Source organism: Eurypyga helias, unplaced genomic scaffold (genome assembly GCF_000690775.1).
Source record: "Eurypyga helias isolate BGI_N326 unplaced genomic scaffold, ASM69077v1 scaffold5950, whole genome shotgun sequence".
Taxonomy (NCBI): Eukaryota; Metazoa; Chordata; class Aves; order Eurypygiformes; family Eurypygidae; genus Eurypyga; species Eurypyga helias.
Window position 1 is genome coordinate 35,244 of NW_010227530.1, and position 23,494 is coordinate 58,737.

Genomic DNA, 23,494 nt, shown 5'->3' on the forward strand with positions numbered 1-23,494 from the left:
TATCTTCCTCTCACCATCAAGTGAACTGCTCCAGAGAGACACAATCAAGACAATCCCAAGCACAAGGACAGGCTGGGTGGAGAGTGGATCGAGAGCAGCCCTGAGGAGGACAGTTGGACGAAAAGTTGAACATGAGCCGGCCGTGTGCACTGGCAGCCCAGAAAGCCAACCGTATCCTGGGCTGTATCAGGAGAAGTGTGGCCAGCAGGGCGAGGGAGGGGATTCTCCCCCTCTGCTCTGCTCTTGTGAGACCCCACCTAGAGTACTGCATCCAGCTCTGGGCACCACGACATAAGAAGGACATGGACCTGTTAAAGCAAGTCCAGAGGAGGCTATGAAGATGATCCAAGGGCTGGAGCACCTCTGCCATGGGGTCAGGCTGAAAGAATTTGACTTGTTCAGCCTGGAGAAGAGAAGGCTCTGGAGAGACCTTATAGCATATTCCAGTACCTGAAGGGGCTACAAGGAAGCTGGGGGGGACTTTTTACAAGGGCCTGTAGTGACAGGACAAGGGGTAATGGGTTTAAATTGAAAGTGGGGAGGTTTAGATCAGATAGCAGGAAGACATTCTTCCTGGAGAGCATGGGGAGGCACTGGGACAGGTTGCCCAGAGAAGCTGTGGATGCCCCATCCCTGGAAGTGTCCAAGGCCAGGCTGGATGAGGCTTGGAGCAACCTGGTCTAGTGGAAGGTGTCCCTGCCCATGGCAGGGGGGTTGGAACTAGGTGGTCTTTAAAGGTCCCTTCTAACCCAAACCATTCTATGCTTTTCAAATCACCAGAGGTTAACAAGGTGGCTCATAACAGCAGAGGAGAGGAGGACAATGCCTTCAGCTTTCTAATAACAGAAAATGCAGAAGAAATCAAGCCATGTTAGAACTACATCTAAATGAACTGCATCTGGAAAAGCAATGGTCAAGTTCCATGTCCTTTTGTAACATCGTCATTTGGCAGCAACATCTTACCTCAAACTATTGAGGTAAGATGCATATGATCTAATTTTCTATGCTATTACGCATATGATCTAATTTTCAGGCAAGCATCTTAAGGTTAATTTCCAGGTAGCTTTAAGTACAGTCATAAGTAGTTAGGATATCTAAAAATTATGCTTACCCAAACCCAAAGTTTCAAACTTTGCCTGTTTCAACTGGCACACTTTAGCCTTCTTCAAAGTTTGACATCTTTTTCTCAGAATTAACCAGCACAACCAAGAGTCAGTTTTTACATCTCAAGCTCAAGTCATCACCGAGAAATCTGAATTCCAAAAGATGTTGGTAATGACCTTAATGATATCAATGTTCTGTAATATTGCTACTTTTCTTTAAAGGGATACACTACAAGCAATTCCTCATGTAGCACATACAAAGAGTTACACATGCATTTTCTGCAACTGGAGAAACAAATGATAAGGCACTAAAAATAATGTTTATTATGAGTAAGAGGACTCTCAGAGATGAGCTCAGTCATTTATCCTAATTGTCACTCCCAGTCCTTGTCTGTTCATTACATACTGGTAGCCTGGTAAATATCCTCTTCCACAATTTCAATATTGAATCAAATTCCCTGTAATCAGGAGCACATGTTTTGGCAGAGATTTAACAAGATAAATGCACACTGCTGTTATTGGGGCTATTCCGAAGTTTTATAAATTAATGCTTTCCTGTTAGCTATAAAATGCAGAATATATATACAGCAACCAAATGACTACATATTTGATCAGAGATGTGGCAATCACTTCAAGTGTTTCCTCACAGTGCTATGCTACAGAGTGTATGTCTGTTTACGAAATTTTCTTTTTTTAACATGCACAGTGGCACAAAACAAAGTTATTTGCCAGACAGCTACTCTTCCCTGTCATACTCCCGTTACTGAGATCAAAACCCGGTAGGAATGCCATTAATGTATTCTTCCACAAGAAAAGATCTCAGCAGGTACCAAGATCAAAGTTTAGTAGGAATTATAGACGTTTTGGGTCACTTCTACATGTAATTCTTGCTTGCTTTTTTTCATAAATATTAAAAGAAAAAGTGGAGTGAATACGCAACTGTTCAGCACAGGAATTCTATGAAATTCTGTAATTAAAGACGAGTCTGAGCACAGACGTTCTATGTCTAGTCTAGACAGACGCTTCTAACTTTCCACATTACATGTGACCCATAAATTACTAGTGTGAACAGATAACAAATAGAGCACATTCAGAAGAACTTGCATGTTTCTCAATTACACCTAATAATGAGAATTTTGCATACTATGGATGCCCAACATCCTAAGTATATATTGTGAACATATAGAACTTAGAAAAAGACAGCTTTGAGACTTTTATTAAAGCTACAATTTTCAGTCTTTTAGAATCTAGCAATATTTTGCTTGCTTTTTCCTCCTCTCGAGAGGCTGAGCTTTCAATCACAAGTTCTTTGTTTTCCATTGATGATGAGTGACGGATGAAGTCTATTAAACCCCACTCTGTACCAGCAAAGCATACTTTCTAAAATGCCATGCTAATGATAAATAGAAATAAGGTACAAAAGCACATTAAAAACGCCTAAATTTTGTACACGTTACTGTAGTTAGCCCCTTAACCACAGTACCACAGAGTAATATCTAACCCTCTGCTCCCTTCAGCAGATTTTGGATAAAGCCCTGAACCTCTTACAAACTGGGAAGCTTAGTTTATCGCAATATTTTTCCTATTGAAAAAGAATGTGCAGAACACCTATAGTATATATGAATTCTGCACACTTTCCAGACTTTCATGAAGCCATGTACAGTCAAACTGAATGAAAAGCATTGAACTGTTTAGTAACTATGTTTGATATCGTAAAATTAAAAATAAACTAAATTCTTCAAAGAATTGATGTTTTTTTTAATCCAGTTCTAATATACCTTAATGAAAAGCACTTTATTATTTTTTAAAAAAAGGATATATTTGTCATATTAGATAACTATTTTATAAATAAATTGTTTCTGGTTCATGTCTTCGTAGGAACAACACTAACAAAACTCAAAATACAAAAGCAAGTTTAGTAATAAAAAAGGACTCTTCCCATTCACCCAAGAGAATGCAACTGAAAAGGCAAATAACAAAATTAAAACTGTTGATAAAAATGTAATTATTTGCAATAGATGCACATTCTCCATGACCCTTTCTCAAACAGATACGTGCTTAGGTGCTTTTCTTTCATTTCCTCTTATGTTTCTTCTGGCCATTTAACCACTCAGGCCCTCCAAACTGGCAGCATCTCATTTTAAACAAGAAGGCCTCCCTAAGCAGGAGTAATGTTGTTATTGAACATAAGAACCTTTAACAGGATACAAAGACAGTTTTCCTCCCATTCCTTCATCTACCACAGCATATCTTACTAAAGAACTGTCTATAGCTCAACCCTCCACTCAACCACAAGCAGTCACAACAATCGTTTTGTTTCTGCTTCCCACTAACCAACCAAGTGAGGAGGAAAATCTGTGCGAGCAACAGACCAGCAGAAAACACACCCGAGAAAGCCATAGTTTTGAGCTTACTTCTTATTCACAGTTTACACAGCACAGATCGTACACTGCTTTTCTTTGCAGTAAGTCTCCCACTGCAACAATTCATGCCCACAATTTGATAATTAGAAATTATGTTGACTTTTCACATAAATATGAAAGAAAAGTGGAATTGTGTTCATCGCATCCACGTAAGCTTTCCTGAGTATCAGGAAAAGATAAGGTCAACTACTAGGTCATACTGCCCCTCTCCCATCTTTCCCCTAACAGCAGATATCAGCAACATTAAAAAGACACAAACCTAATGCTGTACAGATAGTACTGGTATGCGTCATTCCTCACCATCATTAATGTGTGCCAGGCCTGAACTGTCAGAAATGCACTTAAAATTAAAGGGATATTCACTGGGTGCCTTCATATCAATCTGTACTGCACACGTAACTCCAAAAAAAAAAAAATCAGAGAATGTAGAAATTCTGGTACCATTCTGCTACCACACAGGTAGCAACATTAGTTCCAGAGAAGATTACTGCCAAATGAAGGGTGACTGAACAGCACTGGGGACAAGGACAAAGTGCTCAAGGAGCAGGCGGATCCTGTGGATCCATACCTGTTGGCACAGCAGGTACCACTGACAGATTTGGCTTTGACAATGATGGGACTGTCTTTAAGGATCAAGGACTGCTGGGAGAGATGAAATCCACCTGGCAGAGTGGGACAAGATGATATCTGCCAACAGGCAGACCAGCCTGGTGAGGAAATGGTAGATGATGTGACCAGTAAATGGTACATGGTGACAGGAACAAGAGAAACCTAAGAAATTACACAGCAGGATGGAAAGAATAAAAGAAATCGTCCTGGGAAACAAGCAGGAGAAACCAGAGCTCTTCTACTGGTCACAGAACTACATCATCATTAGAGTCACAGAGATGTGGCAGGGTGGGATATTGATGCTTCTAGGAATTCCTGCATTAGCAGACTGGTGTCTGGCTTTGAAAATGCGTAGCCAGTGACAGCAGAGTGGAGGAATATGTGACAGCCAGAAAGACAAGAATAATCACACTTAACAAGTTAGGTTTCCACAAACACTCATGAATCTGAATTTGATTGATTATTCAATGCTTTTGAACAAATTACTAATTGCTCAGTGTTGTTAGCTTTCCTTTCCATTACATAAAGTCTTATTTTTCATTGTCTTTTACTGGCTGAAAGGTGGGTGTTTCCCTGTATTTTTCCTGCCAACACTTCATAAATTATTCAAAATACTACAAAAATCATCATTCCGAGTGAGAGGAATGGTAAAAAGCTCCAGAAATCTTGTTCACAGCTAAATGCATGTGGCTGAAACAAAAGTGGGAAAATTTTGCAGCTGTTAATAACCCAAAAATAAAGAAATAGAAACAGCCTAGGACAGCATATTAAGGAGTGTTTAACGTTTGCCCTGTCATTCTATCTAAGGAGGGTTTAATTGTTCTGAAACCGAGAACCTAGTAATCAAAGAACAGCACTGGACTTCACTGCTACAACTACAAGGCAAGCTAGAGCGCACACCCCTAAATTCAGACCAGCTGAAACAGAACACACTATGAACACATCTATGGCACAAAGTGATGGCCTGCTGCACCATTCAAAATGGTTTTGAGTGAGCTACTACAGTAAGCCACATCTGGCTGTCAAACAACATTTCTGCTCATCTGTTATCCCAAAAATTGAACTAGAATACGTACATGCCTATTGAAGAAGGCATCACTGATTAATATTGAATTGTTGTACCCCCTGGCCAATGCAATCATCTTATTAGCATGCTTTTACGGTATGAAACTATTAAGCCAACCCTCAAAATATGCTATTTGTATAATCAACACAATCCTATGGGTGAATATATGTGAAGTTACTGTACTGAGATTTTTATTCTATTGAGATCTTTAAAGTATTTAAATGTGCCATTTCAGTCAGAAAGTTTTACACAGCATCTGTGTTAAGATGTACCACTTACCTGATAAACATGGAATGCATTAGCAGCTTTTCCACGCAGAAAGACTGAGGGAATCCAAACATTAATAAGAGCACGATTTGATCTGAGAAGGACAGAGAACAAACTAAAATAGGGAATCATATTTATCTAAAAGAATTACAAAACAACTACCGACAGTGATTTAGATAGTGAGCAACAAAGCAATTTAACATTTCAAATGGAGTATCAGAAAAACTGAAATTTTGCCTGAACCTTTTATACTTGATGTATCTGAAAGTGTTCCCTAAAATTAACATAACTGAAAAAGTACTGAATCGATTCCCTTTGTGGGTTAATGGGAATGGGGGGAGGGGGATTTGGGGGGAGTTTTGTATTTTTTGAGGGGGTTGAAATTTCCCCCCCTCCCCAGTGTGATTTGACAACATTTGATTACACACATGAAACAAAAACTATTCATTTCAACAAACTCAGCATTTTGGTCCCCAAAACTCAGCAAAAACCCAAGTTCATTAAATAACAGAAGAGCACAATTATGGAGAACCATTTCCATTTATGCATTGATGAGGAGTTATTCTCTAAAAATTAGCAAGTCCATCACATTATGAATAGCATCTAGCATCTATCAAACCAAAATCAGCAGAAAACAGTAACTTTTTGGTGCTTTGTTAGAATACCAAGACCTAGTGCACCAAGAGAATCTTAAGTCTAAACTCCCTGCATTTAACATTATTAAAAACTACACAAGGGCGTGGACTGTGCAGCTCTCCATAATTTCTAACAACAGAACACCATAGCTGAGAATGCAGTTATTGGAAATAATACAGGAAAAGACAATTATCAAATCTGTTTGCTTATTCTTTTTTCCATGAAGACACTATGAAGAGAAAAATATGTGTATTATGAAACTCACATTTCAAAATCTGACAAACTCTGATCTTCAGATGTTTGACTTAAATCTCCAGGGACCTGTATTTACAAAACAGAAATAATTCCCATACACTGGTTATTATGCTTTCTATGAAGGAAATTCCAATTCAACATTCAATTTTTTAAATGTCAATAAAACCTGTTAATGAGAAACGATAAAAGAAAAATAAACAATCGTACAACATGATTATGAATATATCACCCTCGTGAGTTCTTCATGTTAGAATCTGCTATAGTTTAGTAGAAAAAATAATTGTAATTTTGTAAAATCATATAATTCTGAAAGTTGTAGGAAATCCAGGAAAAAAGCATCATTATTAGGTCTTTATAACCAAAGTATGGTACAACAAAGTTCGTTGCATGTATAAACAATTTATGGGAAAAGATGAGGGATATAATACCTAGTGATCACTTTCTTTTACAACCAACATTCCATTAAGAGAAAGACCTGATTATTGTATTCTAGCCGTGTTCTTACAAAACATAAAACTACAAAAGTTCAAAGATGGCAATGATGGACTAACACCTGCAGAATCAAAAGAAGCAGCAGTTGTGAGAAAACAAGACTGAAAGTGCATTTACAACTGAAATTGCACTAGCTTTTTACCTTACTTTAAAGCTGGTTAAACATAAAAGGGTATCTTCTATCCTTTAACTACTGTAAACTGTAACGCATAACTCAGAATAGTTACTGTGTTCTGATGAAGAGAAACAGCTAAAAGCTGTGAACTTCCCAAGACAGCTTCTACACTGAACATATGGTTCAGTGTATCTCTATAATTGTGAACTTCCCAAGACAGCTAGTACATTAGTTACATATGGTTCAGTGTATCTCTATAATGTTTGTGGCATGCATATTACTGTTTTTCAGAATATTTGCTAAAAAACAAATATATACTATTGCTTCTTTTAAAGCAATATATAGTTACTGAAAAGCAAACAAAAATTTCAAAGGGGACTAAAGAAAATTTACTTCCCTGATGTTTTGACAGGCCAGCTCAAGACCTCCCAATACACAACACAAAACTGAATTTTGCTTTCCCAAGATTAAAGGGATATGGCTCAGCAAAAACTAACTCATTCCTGCCAGAGAAAGGAAAAGAGGAAAAGAGAAAAAGAACTGTGCAGAGCCAAGACAGCTCCAGGGCATATATACAGGGCATATATATGGAGTGCTGAACCTCTCTGCTGCCCTTTTTGGAGGAACGAGGTGGGAAGGGCCAGTACAACCTCTCTCAATTACCGCCATCAGCTTTCCTCTCTTCACAGTCCAGTCCACCTCCAGTGGCAGCACACAGCCTGGCTTTCCAGGGCTCTTGTGCCAGACAGCAGACATTCTTCTATCTTGCCTACAGCCTGCACCCTCTCTTTGCCTGTATCTGAAGTGGCAAATCCTACCACCAGATACAACCAGTTATTTTAATTAACTTCAGTAGAAGTTTTGCATAGAAACCTCAAAACCAGAGTGTGGACTTTGGAAATAAGAAAAAGGATGACATTAATGAGTTTCAGTCCATGCACATCTATGTTGAAACAGATTATTTACTGATTTGGAGATGATAATTGAAGTGTTGTTCATTGTAACGTGAAACAAAGGGAGACATTGCATCAACGTAATTCCACATATCCTTGAAGCCTTACACTTTTTATGTTCCTCTGGTTCTTGCAGAAGTTCTGAAACCCAATAACTAGAAATCTGGAAAGATCATTGTGAACAATTAATTTATACGTTACAGCCATTAAAATTGATTATCAGCATTAAAAGAAGACAGTGAAGTTTGTGGATGCTATTTTTATAACAAACTGTAAATCATACACTATTCTAGTAACAAAATGTGAAGAACCTGGCTGATGTTTTCACACAAGTGAAAGGGGGAATCAAATATGTGTATCCTACAATTTCTGTCAGTTACTTTACCAACTTTGGAAGCTCTAATTAAAGTCTACTAAATAACAGATAGACTATCAGTACAGAGTTCTGTTTACTAATATAATTAAAATGGAGCCACTTCTTAGAATAATGCAACAGTTTTTTGGACTGTATCCAACTCAGTTTCATTTTGAACAACAGCAACCAATAACGACTAGCATTTAGCTAGCCCTTAAAAATATATTAACATTTCCACTTCTGAAAAGGTTTTAGGAATCAGTTTTGTCTCAGTATCTAATAGATTAGAATGTAATATCAGTATCTAACTACTGGATTAGGATATGGAGATATTGGTTAAAAACAAAATCTCTGAACGGGGACATACAATCCGCTATCTCCCAAGTAAGAAAGTACAGCTATAATACGCATGTGATGTATCACTTGTCATCTCTTAACACAATAATGTGACTGTTTCCATCTAAATAGCTGAAAATTATAGGCATAATCCTGCTTCACTAATGCACACAGAAATGTCATCAGCCACTTTACATAAATGTTATGATAAAGTGGGCAGGAATTTTTCCAGTGCAAACAAAGTAAGGAGCAATACCACGTAATAATATGAATAAAAACTATCACAATATGCTTCCCTCAGAAGAAGGACAACTACTGGGAACATCTTGACTCCTTCTGTTTCCCCCTGTTCATTTTCAAATTTTAACTCAATCTTTTAACACAAAAAGTCAAAGTGAAACAACAGTTGGTAGAGAACAATTCTGTTGTCTGAATTATCAATTTTACATTCAATTCTGCTAAAGAGAATCAAACACTATCAGAAATACCAAGTAAGGTATTCTTGACAGAAGTGTTATTAGCTGTTATTTCTTTATAATACAAATTTTATTTTAGCATGAGTAATGGTTTTGAGCTTATTCCAGGATGGTATTCTACATCGTAACAAACAAGCACTTACCGGCCCCCTCAAATCAATTAGTTCTTGTCTCATCTGGGACACAAGGGCTTCTTTAGCCATCAGAGCACGGTGCAGCCTCTCATTGAATTCAATCAGTTCCCCATGCATTTCAGCTACCTGAAAAACAACGTCAGGAAATAACTGTGTTCTAAACTGAAAAAACCCCAGACAAGTCATTTTGCACATGTATATCAAGTTTTAATTATATTTTTTGTTTTACCATACTCCCCAAGTAGTGCATCTCATTGCTAATGCATTAGTCTGAACCAACTATTAAGAACCGACACTGTTACAGTAATTTTGACTCATGCCTTGAAACTGAATTTAATAGGACACGATACAACTCTATGTCCAATTTTAGTTTTACCAGAGAAGATCAAACCCATGGCAACTGATTCTAATAAAACACTATTAACATTTGTTCCCAGTTTTTTGATGAACACAGCAATCAACAGTTACAAACTAATCACACTATTCTGAATTGGGAATAATGTAAAATGCACAAACTACATTAAACTCCATGAGTAATTCATGAATAATATCTTCTGCACTCTTACTTGGAGTTTTAATAGGATTGGAGCTAGAAGCCCACTTATCCCAGGCAAATCTGTGAGGGGTCAAAGGAGGACAAGTAGCACAGTTACGACACAGAGGCACAAGTTGTTGTGCAAACGTAAATAGTGTGGCATCAAGCGTGGCCTCTTTGGACACGGCGTCTTGCTATGTCTGTGCTCTCCATTTTTGAGTCAAAGTGTCAAAAAAGCATCAGCTGATACAGGATATTTATGAAAGTGAACAGAGCTGATGAATTACAAGGATGCAAAGTATACCAATTTACAGAGCAAACTATGTTGAAGTTGGTTCCCTGCCAAGAGCAGCAAGAAAAAGTAGAAGCCAAGGTTAAAGATGATACAGAGCTCTTGAATTTTTCTTATGCAGAAGTGAAGTGTAAGCCTACAACTTAGGGGGGAAAAACTCCAAAAGGACAAGGGTTCCCAAAAAAACAAAGGTCTAACTAGTAGCAGAAACGTGTTATCATCAAGAGAATGTGATGGGGAAACTAGCAGAAACAGGGAGCAAGGCTAAGAGAAACTTAAAACTTGTGTTCAGCAAGATTTTTAGCTACTCCTATCCGAACCATAATATTATAAAACAGAATTAAAGTTTCAATTATGATGGATGACCCATCAGTACATAATAGACCTGGCAAGGGCGTAGTCTTGGACTGATAATGTCACTTGTAGCCTTAGAGCAATGAAATTTGAGCCAAGAAGAGTTTGTAGAATTATTTTCCAGTGAAAAGACTCCTTCGGAAAACCCCACTGTTAGAAGTTTCCAAGTAAATCCTCCCTATATGACTCCTGAATTAAAGAAAAGGAATACTGATGAGGGCCACTATCAGAGGTGGAGCACCAGATGTGCAATCCCAGGACAGAGCAAGAAAAGCTACAGACGTAACAGGCGTGGTTAGATGAAAACAGAAGCAGTGGCTGGCTGTCCCCTGTAGCGGGCGCAGCAGGCTACCACAACACCATTGTTAAACATGGTTTTCCAGGTTACAGCAACTCTTGAAGTGCCTCCTCATCAGGCATCCAAAGCTGGCAGAATAGGAGAGGCAATGGGGTAACATTACGAAAGCACTGCAGAATAAGACGAATATCAATCCAGTACCTTCAATGATAGCACAGCAACTGGGACTACTGCCAAATCTCTTAAAAAGAGTTCTTCGTTTCCCTTGTGGAGGCAGTTCACCAGTATCTATGAATTTCATGCTTTCCTTTTCTTGAATTACCACTCTGCCTTATCCCTCTTCCCCAGGGAAGTTCCCCAAGATAAAGCAGTTTAATTCAATTTCTTTAATTTAGTGCTTGCTTTTCATTTAGAGCTCTGTTCCAGACAATCTGTATTGTCTGGAAACAAGCAAACAGAAAAAACAGCTTCAATTTGACAAGCCAGGAGTTGCCACCATTGATTAAAAATAAAAAATCAAAATAATTATACCTGTGTTGAACCTCAAGTATTCTTTCCTATTTCTTTTTATACCAGACAGAGTTCTTCAAATCCAGTAATTCATCAGTGTGCCTTACAAGCAAAAAGAGCTAAACTGAGCACATATATGATTTATCTGGTCTAATCTCTCTCAGTACTTCTGAGCTTACAAAATATTCTGAAATGCTCAGCAAATTACAAACTAAAAACCAGAAACAGACATTGAACAAACAACAAACATCCCCTGTAATAGGACTATCAGGAAGTACAAAAGCTAAGGATTTCACAGAGTGGTTATTTAAATCCCAACAGGCAAACATTTTTATTTGCTTGCCTGATTGTGTAAGCTAATTTAAGATTAATATTGATGCTTTATCTTACACACCACAATACATGAAGCTTTCAACACGCCTGAGTTACCATTTAGCTTCACTCCCCACTTTCTGAAGTGCAAAGGTTTAAACAGTTAATATAGTCTCAATAATCAAAAGCTTTTTTTTTTTAATTATTATCATTTATAGTGTACTAAAGCAGCTTTACCTTACTGCTTTTGGTTGCGTTCTTGTCAATGATTTCTGTGGCACTTAATCCCATTAGAAAAACTAACTTTCCAGCCTCTTAATTTGACTCTTTTCTGGTTCCTCCTGATAAAAGTCAGAACACTGACTTCCATGTTATCAGTTAATGATACTATGTATGCATATCTCAAATGTTCATATAACATCAGCCGTTTTTGACCTGAAACACTTGTTAGGAATCAGTAAGCTCATTTTGCAAAAACAAGATATGTATATCCACATGAACTTCTGCATTATGACTAATGTAGTAGGTACCACTTAGAAGCAGTTTTGCTTCATAAATTGCAAACATTTATGCACCAAACAAAATTGCCAACTTTACTAGATAAATGAACGGTATAATGTTGGTAACTCTAGATAAACTATTTTCCATACTAGCTTAACCACTCATTCCAATTCAAAACAAATAAATCATTCAGATTTGGTCCTGGTCACGTCAGAAATTGTGCTCAATTAGCCCAAATCCTTATCACAAAGGGGAAATGAGGCTAACATCAAATATTTAGACTTTCACACTAACAGAACTCTAAAGACCTGTTTTTAAAAGGCAACCCAAGTCTACTCCTGCTGCCTGGCAGCACTGCAGGTATACTGTCCAGCAGGAACACATTTAAGAGCAGTCCCCGGAGACATGACAAAGGTGAATACCACTTTATGTCCCACAGTACAGGACTAAGCTGTTAACTTAAAGCATGCAAGGAATGTTTCACTAAGCACATGAATAATACAATCTGTTTTACCAGGACATGCTCTTAGAGTAGAGAAACACACTTTTAAGGACTTGCAACACGAAAAAAAAAAAAGGGGGGGGGAAAATTTAAAAGGGTGTTTTAGTGGGACTCAGTTGGGGTTTTCTTTAATATGATCTGCAGGTAAAATTCATGAAACTTTTTGCATGAGCCACATCTAAATTAATTATTGTTTGGTCAGGTAGAGGCATTTTTTTCCCCAATTGTCACAGAATGCAAAACAACATATTTCCCAAGAACCTCTAGACAGACATGGAAGTTGCTTCTTTTTGTTCTCCGTGGAAGCACAGATGTACTCTTCCCATGAGAGGTGCCCTTTTTCAGAAAATCTACATTTTTCCACAACAGAAATAAAGCCAAACATCTTCAAAAAAGAGCAGATATCTGACTAAATATTAATAATTTTGTTTTTCTATAAGTGCAGACTGAAAGATCCATTTCAAAATAGGGCTGGGGTTTGGTTGGTTTTGTTTGGGGTTTTTTAATTTGTTTTGTGGTGTGGATTTATGCTTGGTTGGTTCTTCACTATAGTTAAAGCAAGCACAAGTCAAATCAAAATCAACAAGAAGAAAATAAACTGTAGCTTTCAATTCAAAATACATTGGGAACTGCGCATGTTAGATGAGCTACACATCATTGCCTGCGACATTTCACAGTCTTTGTCAATTGTGTACAGTACTAACACTGTTCACTGAGATTAAACCTGACATACAAAGAGCAGTAACGCACTGAACAGGAAAAACACTACTCTGGCAAGACCTGTGCCAGTAAGAGCAAAATAAGATACACAGGATAATCAGTGTAATAAGCATTAATAAGAGGGATAAAAATTAGCATGTAACTAGCTGCTTCATCATTCCATATATCCTCAGAGCAAAAGCCAAAGCCCAAGACGAAACACCTAACCAGCAAAGACCTAAACAAATCTCTAAACACCACCATTATTATCTTCCTCCAGATCCTTTCAACATCCCATTTCACACCTGGAGGAAGGTTTCACCTCATCTGCCATGCTGAGATTGCTATTCTGAATAGCAACTCATTATCCCTTTACTAGGATCTTCATCAGCTAACACAAAATACTTCCAAAGTACACCCAGCAGTCATGAGGGTAATCTGGCACGCACATGAAGTACAGACACATAGCTCTCAGGAGACCACTTTTCATAAACATTCATAGCCTGCCTCCAAGAGAACAGGACTTCGAACCAAATTAATACTATTGGATACTAAAAATCATGGATGCAAAAAAAGTAATTTCACATGCCTAAAAACATTATCTAGTGTGAATCAATTTGCTGATTTAACTGTTTAAAAAAAATGTTGACAGACTCATTTTTACCTAGCAGGCTTTTCACTAGCCATTAACTGCCCTCCCATAACTTGCACAGATCCAACAAAAACACAGACTGGAACAAGTTTTATATTTTAGGTCTTCCTGAAATCTTGCCCTGACAACAGTTACCTGTAACGGCTAAAATACAGTGAGTAAGATAAAAAAACACTCATGGATCACTGTAAACACCACATTGTTTCCTCCTTGTAGAACTTTTCCTTGTAGAGACAGCTTAACACGTAGCACAGTTATTCTCTGCTAATTGAATATAAACAGCAGTGACTCAGAAATAAGTTTGTTTGTAAAGAAAATTTTAAAAAACTGACCATGGGGCACATTAAAAAACGAATCGCTGATTAAGTACATGGTGATTCATGAGCATATCATTCTTGGCTCAGAAAACTGTTCCTCTTACTCAGCCAAGACTAGCCTGTCAACAAAGACATGCTGTACACATCATTCAAAGGACTATATATTACACTGCAAGAGCTGTACAAAAAACCGTTCTTGCTAGTTCACTTCTAGTACTACTGCACTTGGTAATTGCACTGTGCATTGTGCACCCTTGGGCATGAGCAGCTTATCCAAATTCTGGTGGGTTGTTTGTTTTTTTTTCATTTGGACATAAATTCTTACTTAAAAAATAAATGTACACCTATATAAAAACAGATTTCACTATTCTCATGAAATAAAACAAATTCTTTTAAGAACCGCAAAAAAAGTCAACCTTGTGCCAAAGCGCATTGCCCAGATTAAATTACATCTCACTCTACTGCAGTGATAGTTTGACTGACAAAAGCTACAGAAGGGCTTGTGATTCCACAGAAAAGGGCTGACCAAGTTACTAATTCAAGACATTTTCTGTACTGACTTCATACACGAGTAACATCTATTGAGTAACAAGGCTGCATAGTATGCTAGGGCCTTTAAATAAAAAAATAAAATAACAATTTCCGAAAGTATCACTGTCCACCAATGCACTGATCTCATCGTCCCGCTGAAAGAAACCTCGTGCTGAACGCAAGTACACTAATAAAGTAGCTGTCAGGAAATAACAGAACTGACGAAAGAGATATTTCTGAAATACTTTCTGTTTGTATTTCAGTTTATTTCCTAAAGAAAGGGTTTTTTTAATTCTTTCTTTGTCTCTGCCCTCAGTCTGTAAAACAGGAAAACTGGTGTCTGACAAGCCTTACATAAGCAGGATAAAGCAAATGAAACGTATTTTTACCTTACATATAGCAAACATATGCTAACAATGCACAGCAGTGGCCCAAAACATATCTTACCATGATTTTAAACACACTTCATTGCCTGAGAGTTGTATAAATCAACCTACTTTCTCTTCTAAAACGAAATAGTACTCTAATCCCAAAGCGTATGACATGGGAAGACATAAAGGAATTGCTAGACGTATCCAAAGATCTACCAATGTCCCATGAGCTGCAAATTGAAGGTTAGAAGAAATTGTGCTAACTAGATAGATGTTTCACTACTATATCTAAGGAAATATACCATTAAATATTAAGCAGAATTTTTACCAAAATTTCTCCAACCCTGTTAGAGAAATAACATACAGGAAAAAGGTTAAGTTTCTTTACTCCTTCAGAATTTTTAGTTGCAACTTTTCTTTATCCACTTGGTTAAATCAAGCGATTCACAAACCATAATTAAAGAAGCTTGATAAATCCAAAGTTTATTACAAATACGGTAAGAAATTGAAAATTTCTTCAATATATTATTATTTACAGTGGAAAAACAAAACAAAACAATATCTCTAATTACTCTTGAGATCAAGTCATTTCTCTGTGGGAAGAATTCAGTGTCCTGATCAGCTACCAAGAAATTCAACAGAATCTTTCTCCTCAGTTGAAATAGTCCACTAGGCACAAAATAACAGTTACTAAAACTGCTTATGTCTGAAGATTTTTCAGACCCAGTTCTAGCTGAATGGAACTACCACTGCAGCATTCAAGAGTGGTTTCTACCCTAGGCCTCAGTTTGAAACACAGTGCAGGCTAACCCTTGAAATTAAGACTTCACATCTTTCCTACATGGAGAGAAAAAGGAGTAATGAATTTAGGTAAATACACATGGATTGTTACAGGGGTTACATCCTAATTTGAGTACGTGAAGATACTGTTACAGACTAGTGAGTGAGACTTGGATGCAGGCTTCATCCTCTGGCTGCAGTTTGGAAAAGGTGTTCTAGCAGTTACATCCAGTGCTGGGTCATCTGTGCTACTGCTAACACTGTCCTCCACAAACTCAGAAACGTTAACAATGATGTCCTGAACATGCAGAACAAATTTAGTAGAACTAAGGAGGGTGCTTTTAAAGCTGAAAGAGATTTTTACCTGTGTTCTTAATTAAGATATTCTTTTGATAGGTACAGAACAGAGGAAAGGAGGCAGAAGAACTCAACCAAAGGTATGCATTAGGGAGAGAATTAGTTTCACATGGTCCTATGAGAAAAGGATAACCAAGTATGAATGTTTTAGAAGAACTGTATTAATCTCTTTGATGCATGACCTGCATTTTTAGTCATCTTCGTCCTAATCAGTTAATGTGAGTATCCAATTTCAGAGTATTTTGGGTAAGAGAAAGACATAGGGAATTGTTTTACTTTTTATAAAAATGTTCATTTAATATTTAATAGAAGATATGGGTGTTAGATATTAAATTTCATTACTTTTGTCTGGAAAATCATTCGTATTTAAATTTAGGATGAATCCCTAATCTTTCTTTCCTTTTTTTTTTTTTTTCCCCCTTAAATGAATTTTACATTAGTTTTAGAAGTGAATCTTCCATTAAGAACTTTTTCTAACATGGCCAAATCAACAGAACTAGTAGCTTCCATCATCCACTTCCATACTGGACTATTCAGTAAGCTACACGGTAAGGCAATACAGAAATGAAACACAGTTTGGCTATCAGAAAACAGTATGAAAGCACAGAAGAAGCTAGAGATTACAGTATGTCCTCATTTGAAACTCAACTGACAAAACAGCAATGTCTGTAATTCTCTAAGGTAACTCATACAATAACTGAAACCTATTGTCTATGATGCTTTCAACTTCCCCCCTCAGCAGTTGTAACATCAAGGAACTTAAAACCTTCATTTTAATATCAAAGTATAAATGTGTACGCTTGTTAGGAAAAGTGCTTTTAATTATCTGAATTGCTTTAAATATGCTTTGAAGTTGAATGAACAAATTTGTATTTTAACTGCAGATGCATGAAAATTAAATCTTTCATTTTTTTCTTTTTAAAGCAAACATAAAACTTTTCTTTTACACTAATGGGGAAAAAATAACAACTAAGCAAAGAAACTAAGCAAACAGCTTCAACTATTACTGCTAATTACGAATCCATAAAATCTGTGCAGTACAAACTTTACCTCAATCAATTTTCTTTCATAAGAGCTGGCTAGTTCCTCGCTGTTTTCTACTTGCTTTTGCTCTGGAACAGTAAATTCACCATCAGTGCTCCAAATGTTTGGCAGAACTAAAACAAAGAGATACCTCAAATTAAAACGTTAAATTACATAAACATCTAAGACAACCTGTTTAGAAGTAATCGCTCTAAAAGAAACAGTTACCAAAGAGTATCAAAGTATCAAAAGAGGATGTAATACTAAAGAGTATTACAAGAACTAAAACACAAATGCTGCAGGCAGCTTTCTTGTGAGCAATATTTAGACATGTATTCTAAACAGGAAAAAATGCAACCTAAAAGCATTTGGCTCTTGTGTGATAACAGCTATTTGCAGTTACTACCTACGTATATTAATTTCCACCCAAAGTTTTTGAAAACTAAGGCTATGCTTCTGAGTCTTTTTTTTCTGACTTCTCTTCCAAAATATCACTTCATATTACTTCCACAGGCTACTGACATAGCATAGAAATTACAGAAAACAGAGTTGAGAATTGACATTCCATACTTTGAGTATTTCAGGTTTTTGTATAAAGTAGAATCAGCTGCAGTTATTCCATTCCTGACACTTAATTGTCTAATTTATTCCTAGAAAACTCCAATAATGGAGATTTCATGCTTCCCTGCACAAGCTATTTAAACTTAAGTATACTTCTCAGAAAGGTTTTCATGATAGCTTATCAAACTTCCTTCACCTGCCATTTAAGTTCATTACTTCTTTTCTTATCTACAGTGAAAGAAAAACACAGTTTATTCTATTCTTGTTCTTCACCATCATTTATGCATTTGGTGATCATATTAAGGTCTATTCTAAGTAAGTCTCCTCCAAGTTACATGAAGTCCAATTCGCCTTCTCCTCACAGAACATGAATTTCAAAAAAACCAAGTTAACACACATAAAGTAAATAAGCCCAAATAACACAGACCTTTAAACAAATGCTTTCACCATTTTTCAAAATCTAAACTATGTATACAACCACTGTAAGGTAGACAGAAGACACCGTAACTCATCTAACTGAACACCCTTGAGTCTGGGAACTGATTTTTGTTTCAAGGAAGAATAATTAGAAGTTTATTATTATTTTAAATGAATTTTGAAAGCTATTTTAAGAGCTAATTCTTGTAAATCTTGACTGAAGTTCTTCAGACAGAAACTTCTAAGATCAGTATTTTCATACATGTAATATTATTGTACCTAAGAAAGTTTGAAAATGGTACACATTCAACTCCTGAGAAATCAGGGTGCTCATTTATTAAATATTTAAATACCAATATCAAACTGCTCCATCTACAGCAGTGATCCCTCATTTTGAGAGCTGGTATGATATTCTGGAACTTGACAGAGTTGGGATTCTTGGGAGGATTTATTTATAATTACATTTGCTGAGTGGGGTTTTTTTTATTTTTTTTTAAAAGTCACCACAAGGCAAAGTTTTAGCCTGAGTCTCATTTATTATTTTAGGAAACCATTTAAAAGCCATATTCAATATCATCCGATCTGATTATTGTAGCAAATGTGTAGATGCTTCTCTATTTATAGACACAAAAGTAACAACAGAAGCTCAATTTATTTTGACACTTTCAAAATAGTTTCACAGAAAGTCTAAATAAGCAGTGTTCTAAAATCTACAATACATTTAAAACTTGGTTTAGAGTCACAGAATCATTTAGGTTGGAAAAGACCTTAAGATCGAGTCCAACCATTAACCTTGCACTGCCAAGTCCCCCACTAAGCCTTGTCCCTAAGCAAAACAACAACAAAATCTCTTTAGTATCTCCAGGGCTGGTGACTCCACCACTTCCCTGGGTAGCCTGTACCAACACTTGACAACCCTTTTGGTGAAGAAATTTTTTGTTATCCAATCTAAACCTTCCCTGGAGCAACTTGAGGCTGTTTCCTCTTGTCCTATCACTTGTCACTTGAGAGAAAAAAACAGTACCCACCTCACCACAACCTCCTTTCAGGTAGTCATAAGGCCTCCCCTGAGTGTCCTTTTTCCTAGGCTAAAAAAGCCCCAGTTCCCTCAGCTGCTCCTCACAGGACTTGTGCTCCAGACTCTTCACCAGCTCCACTGCCCTTCTCTGGACATGCTGCAGCACCTCAATATGTTTCTTGGAGTGAGGAGCCCAAAACCGGATACAGTATTCAAGGTGCAGCCTCACCAGTGCTGAGTAGAGGGAGACAATCACTGCCCTAGTCCTGCTGGCCACACTATTGCTTATACAAACTATTGGCCTTCTTGGCCACCTGGGCACACTGCTGGCTCATATTCAGCCAGCTCCTGACCAACACCCCCAGGTCCTTTTCCACTGGGCAGGTTTCCAGCCACTCTTCCCCAAGCCTGCAGCGTTGCAGGGGGTGGTTGTGGCCCAAGCGCAGGACCCAGCACGTGGCCTTGTTGAACCTCATACAGTTGGCCTTGGCCCAACAATACCACTTGGAAGAAGATCAGTCATTGAAATTAGTCATTAATACAACACAGGGCAGCAGTGAAATTAGTTGGATGCAACAGCTTATGCCTCCTTGATGAAGAAAATTTCCTGTTACAGCAGAAGAGCACAGCTGGGAGTCTTCCAGGTTTGAACAGATCAGAACTCTGTCCCTGTTTACATGGCAGGTTGGACAGAAGTCAAGAACCTTAACCTTTGAGTGTGTAAATTAATATATAAAAAACCCCAAGAATTTTAATTTAAAACTACATAAGCAGAGGAAACAGTAGTTTCATCCTATTTTCTTCACAAAATTGTCACAACCTCAGAACACAGTAATAAAACAGGTCTTGTAAATATAGTCTGTAATGCTTTTAAGCCTATAAGCTAATTAAGAACAAAATTACCTAAAACAAGTTGTTACGGCCACTTTAAGTTACACCACAAAGGAAATTCAGCAATTTGCCCTAAGTTATACAATGACATATGTACTGAAAAGTACAAATAGCTCTATTTAATAATGTAAGTATTCTTAATTACGAAGGTTCACATCTGAAAAATATGAATGCCTATGATGGGATACTGCAAGCCATGTACATAAATCATGGGTGCAATTCTTTTGTTTCACTCTCCTTTTTTGAAATGTATCTAAACATACAGGTTTGCAGGGATTATTTACATGCTTAATTGCTTTTTCTGAGTCAGAGGTCCCAGTACTCCTAAAAATTTCACATAAATCTCTAATGGCAGCAAAGAGGAAAAAAAATACTTGGTTTTATAAAAGTACAATGTGTCAAGTTAGAATATATGAAATATTATTACAAATAGTGCATGTAGCTGAAATTTATTCTGGTCACTAATGATAAATAGTACAGAAAATTATTGCGGAATGATTAAATATCCTTTGAACATAAAACATATATGTATTCATTTTCAGAAATGTTGGTACTGTTCCATTCACCTTTTCATCTATAAAATCTGACCATCCTACTCAGTTTCTGTTCTTATCACTCACTAATTTGCTTAATTTTAACCTAGTAGAATATAGCTAGCCTAGGAATATTTTTTTTTCTTTTCCTATAATTACACTCATCATGGAAAATGTCAGTATCTAATGAAGGATAATTTCTGCTATTATAAGAAACTTAAACGATGGTTTTCGTGAATAATTCTTAATATGATTCACTACACTCCAGAAAAGTCGGAAGTAAAAACATGTGTTCTCACTAACAAAAATCCTTTTAAGGATGAATGGAGCTTTTAAACTACAGATAAGCATCGTGACTAGCCCGTAGGAGCAGAATTAATGCAGTATTCATTCACACAGCCACTTACATAACCACAATATTGACAATTAAAAAAAAAAAAAAACCCCAGATGGTGCCGATTTCTGAAAAGCCACCTCATGTCTCAAACCACCTTCTGCAGTCAATGGAAATACAGATCCCACCAAACGATGATTCAGAATCAAGCCTCCCATTCATCCTGCCATGGACACTTCTATCACCACTAACCACTGAAGAAAAACAGGTAACACTGCTGACAACTCATTATCTTTCAGATATAAAATCTGTTTATTAAAGTCAAAGAAACTTAGCTAAAAAAGTGAAATTTCTGGTCTTAATTCAGAGTCTATTTCCAACAGTCTACAAATACTGATCTCCTAAACAACACTAACAGTGCAATCTAGAGATACTAAACCTTCTCTCCTCAAAATAATTATTCTTATGTTCCAATATCACATTAATTCACAGATTATTTTTAAAATTAAATTTTCATCTGACAGCTTTTTTTTCAATAATAAACTTTCCAGAAAATTCCACCTCATCTACCAGAGAACGCCCTGTAAAAATAAGTACAAAATTCTTCATTGGTATTTTTCTCGAAAGGAAAAGATAGCAATTACATTATTTTCACTGTTGGGAGATACTACTCTGCTATGGTTGGAAGAGATGAATAGGACTTGTATTTATCCCTTGCTAACCCTACTTTCACATAAATGATTTCATTTGTTCTGGGGAAGACTCAGCAAGGAAAGCAAAGACTTGTTGATGGTTTCTACTCAGCAGCAATTTCGGAGTATTCCATCACATAACATTCTTTTTGTTTCCTACCAATCTGCATCACAAAACCATTCACACACAACAGCAAATAGCCCAGTCAGAGATGCATCAGGGACAGTTCTCACAGAAACTGAACTACCATCAGATGCTGATATTTTCCAACAGGGAGAGGGCTGATGTCGTGCTGGGTGGCATGTGGAAGCATGAACCTTGACCCCAGCCACACAAGGATTGTTTGGCTGAAGTGCTGGTTACAGACCAGGGTTTGCACAGGACTGGGTGGTTGGTTATCTACAGAGATCCATTTCAGGATCAATAGTGGAGGTGGGGGAGGAAGCAGATTCTTGTGAACCAGAGACAGGACTGTCACCTCATTATTCTTCCATTGTCAGTTTTTATACAAGTCCAGGAGTCACTTCCCCCATTTGGTTACTATACCTATGGTTAGTAAATGCCTCCTCAATGGCGTTTACAGAAAAACACCCCCTGTGCATGGATTTTCTTTTTCCCCTTCATTTTATCCTTACCTTCCACTGCTTGACCTTCTCTTCTGAGCATCTGGACAGCTCCTACATACTTCTTAAGCTGCACTTTTAGCACCTCATTTTCTCTGTTGATAAAAATAAGAGAATAAATGAATATTACTGTTTTCTCAAACTAAAGGAAAGCCCCTTTCAATGGAAACAAACATACTATCAGTAATAATAAGATTTATCTAAGTTGTGTCAAAGGAAAGAAAAAAAAATAATGACTTACACATTAAGTAACACACCAACAGCAGAGTACCAGGAAAAGTAGTTTTCCAGAGCCACATAAACATATCAGTGAAACAGATTATCTCATAACTGAAATCTTTTCATTAACTGTTTCATTTAGGTTTTCTATACTGCCCTACATTGATGTCAGAAAATGACAGTCTAAATCAACAGTCAATTAAAAAAAAATAAGGATGGCATACTAAAGGAAATTCAGGATGTCCAGTATGAAATTAGATAACCATTTTACTAGTTGTCCAAGTATTTAGTATCAAGCAAATCATTCAGCTATAGAAACAGACTTCATTATGATAAGAAAATGCCAGCACCTCAGCAACAGTATCCAAGATAAAAGTTTTCCACACACCACTCCTAAATGAAAACCTTAAGAGAAGAAATTAAGTTAATCCCTTTGACTGTTATATTTCAACATCTGTGCCTGTCTCATTTTTCTCTGGAAAGTACAAGTATTCAAAACAGGCACCATCATAGCTCCACTGAACAGCAAGCACCTTAGTTTATATTTGGGGGAGAAATAGAAAGGATTCTAACCAACTGAATTTTAAACAAAGCTGACAAATCACATGTCTGAAAATTCAGTTAACTGAATGGGCTTAAACAGACAATTAAGTATGACAGAAGCATTTACACAGAAGAAACATAACTAAAATATGTTGCAAGAAAATTAATTCAGACAAATTTTACTACTCTAAGAAAATATCACGGTAGAAGCACATAGGTGCTACAGGCGCCACACATAATATTACACACAACAAACCCGCAACTGGTTAGAGGGAAGAGAAGTTACATAAAAACTGAGGTTCCCCTCCCCTGAATATATTGCAATATTATAATATAATAATATGTTACAGTATAACATATTATTATATAGTTAAAATATCTAATATGCTGTGAATATACTTGTGTACA

The 23,494-nt window shown here is 36.9% G+C and overlaps 1 protein-coding gene across 1 annotated transcript in view; it reads right to left on the minus strand.

Moving 5' to 3' along the window:
• SNX29 (sorting nexin 29) overlaps positions 1–23,494 on the minus strand; it is a gene marked incomplete at both ends in the record, with an annotated part of 84,268 nt that overhangs the window by 25,731 nt on the left and 35,043 nt on the right. Inside the window, 5 exon segments of the mRNA XM_010156495.1 lie at positions 5,481–5,562; positions 6,370–6,425; positions 9,230–9,346; positions 17,282–17,388; positions 22,337–22,419. Of these exon segments, the coding sequence (XP_010154797.1) occupies positions 5,481–5,562; positions 6,370–6,425; positions 9,230–9,346; positions 17,282–17,388; positions 22,337–22,419 (445 nt within the window).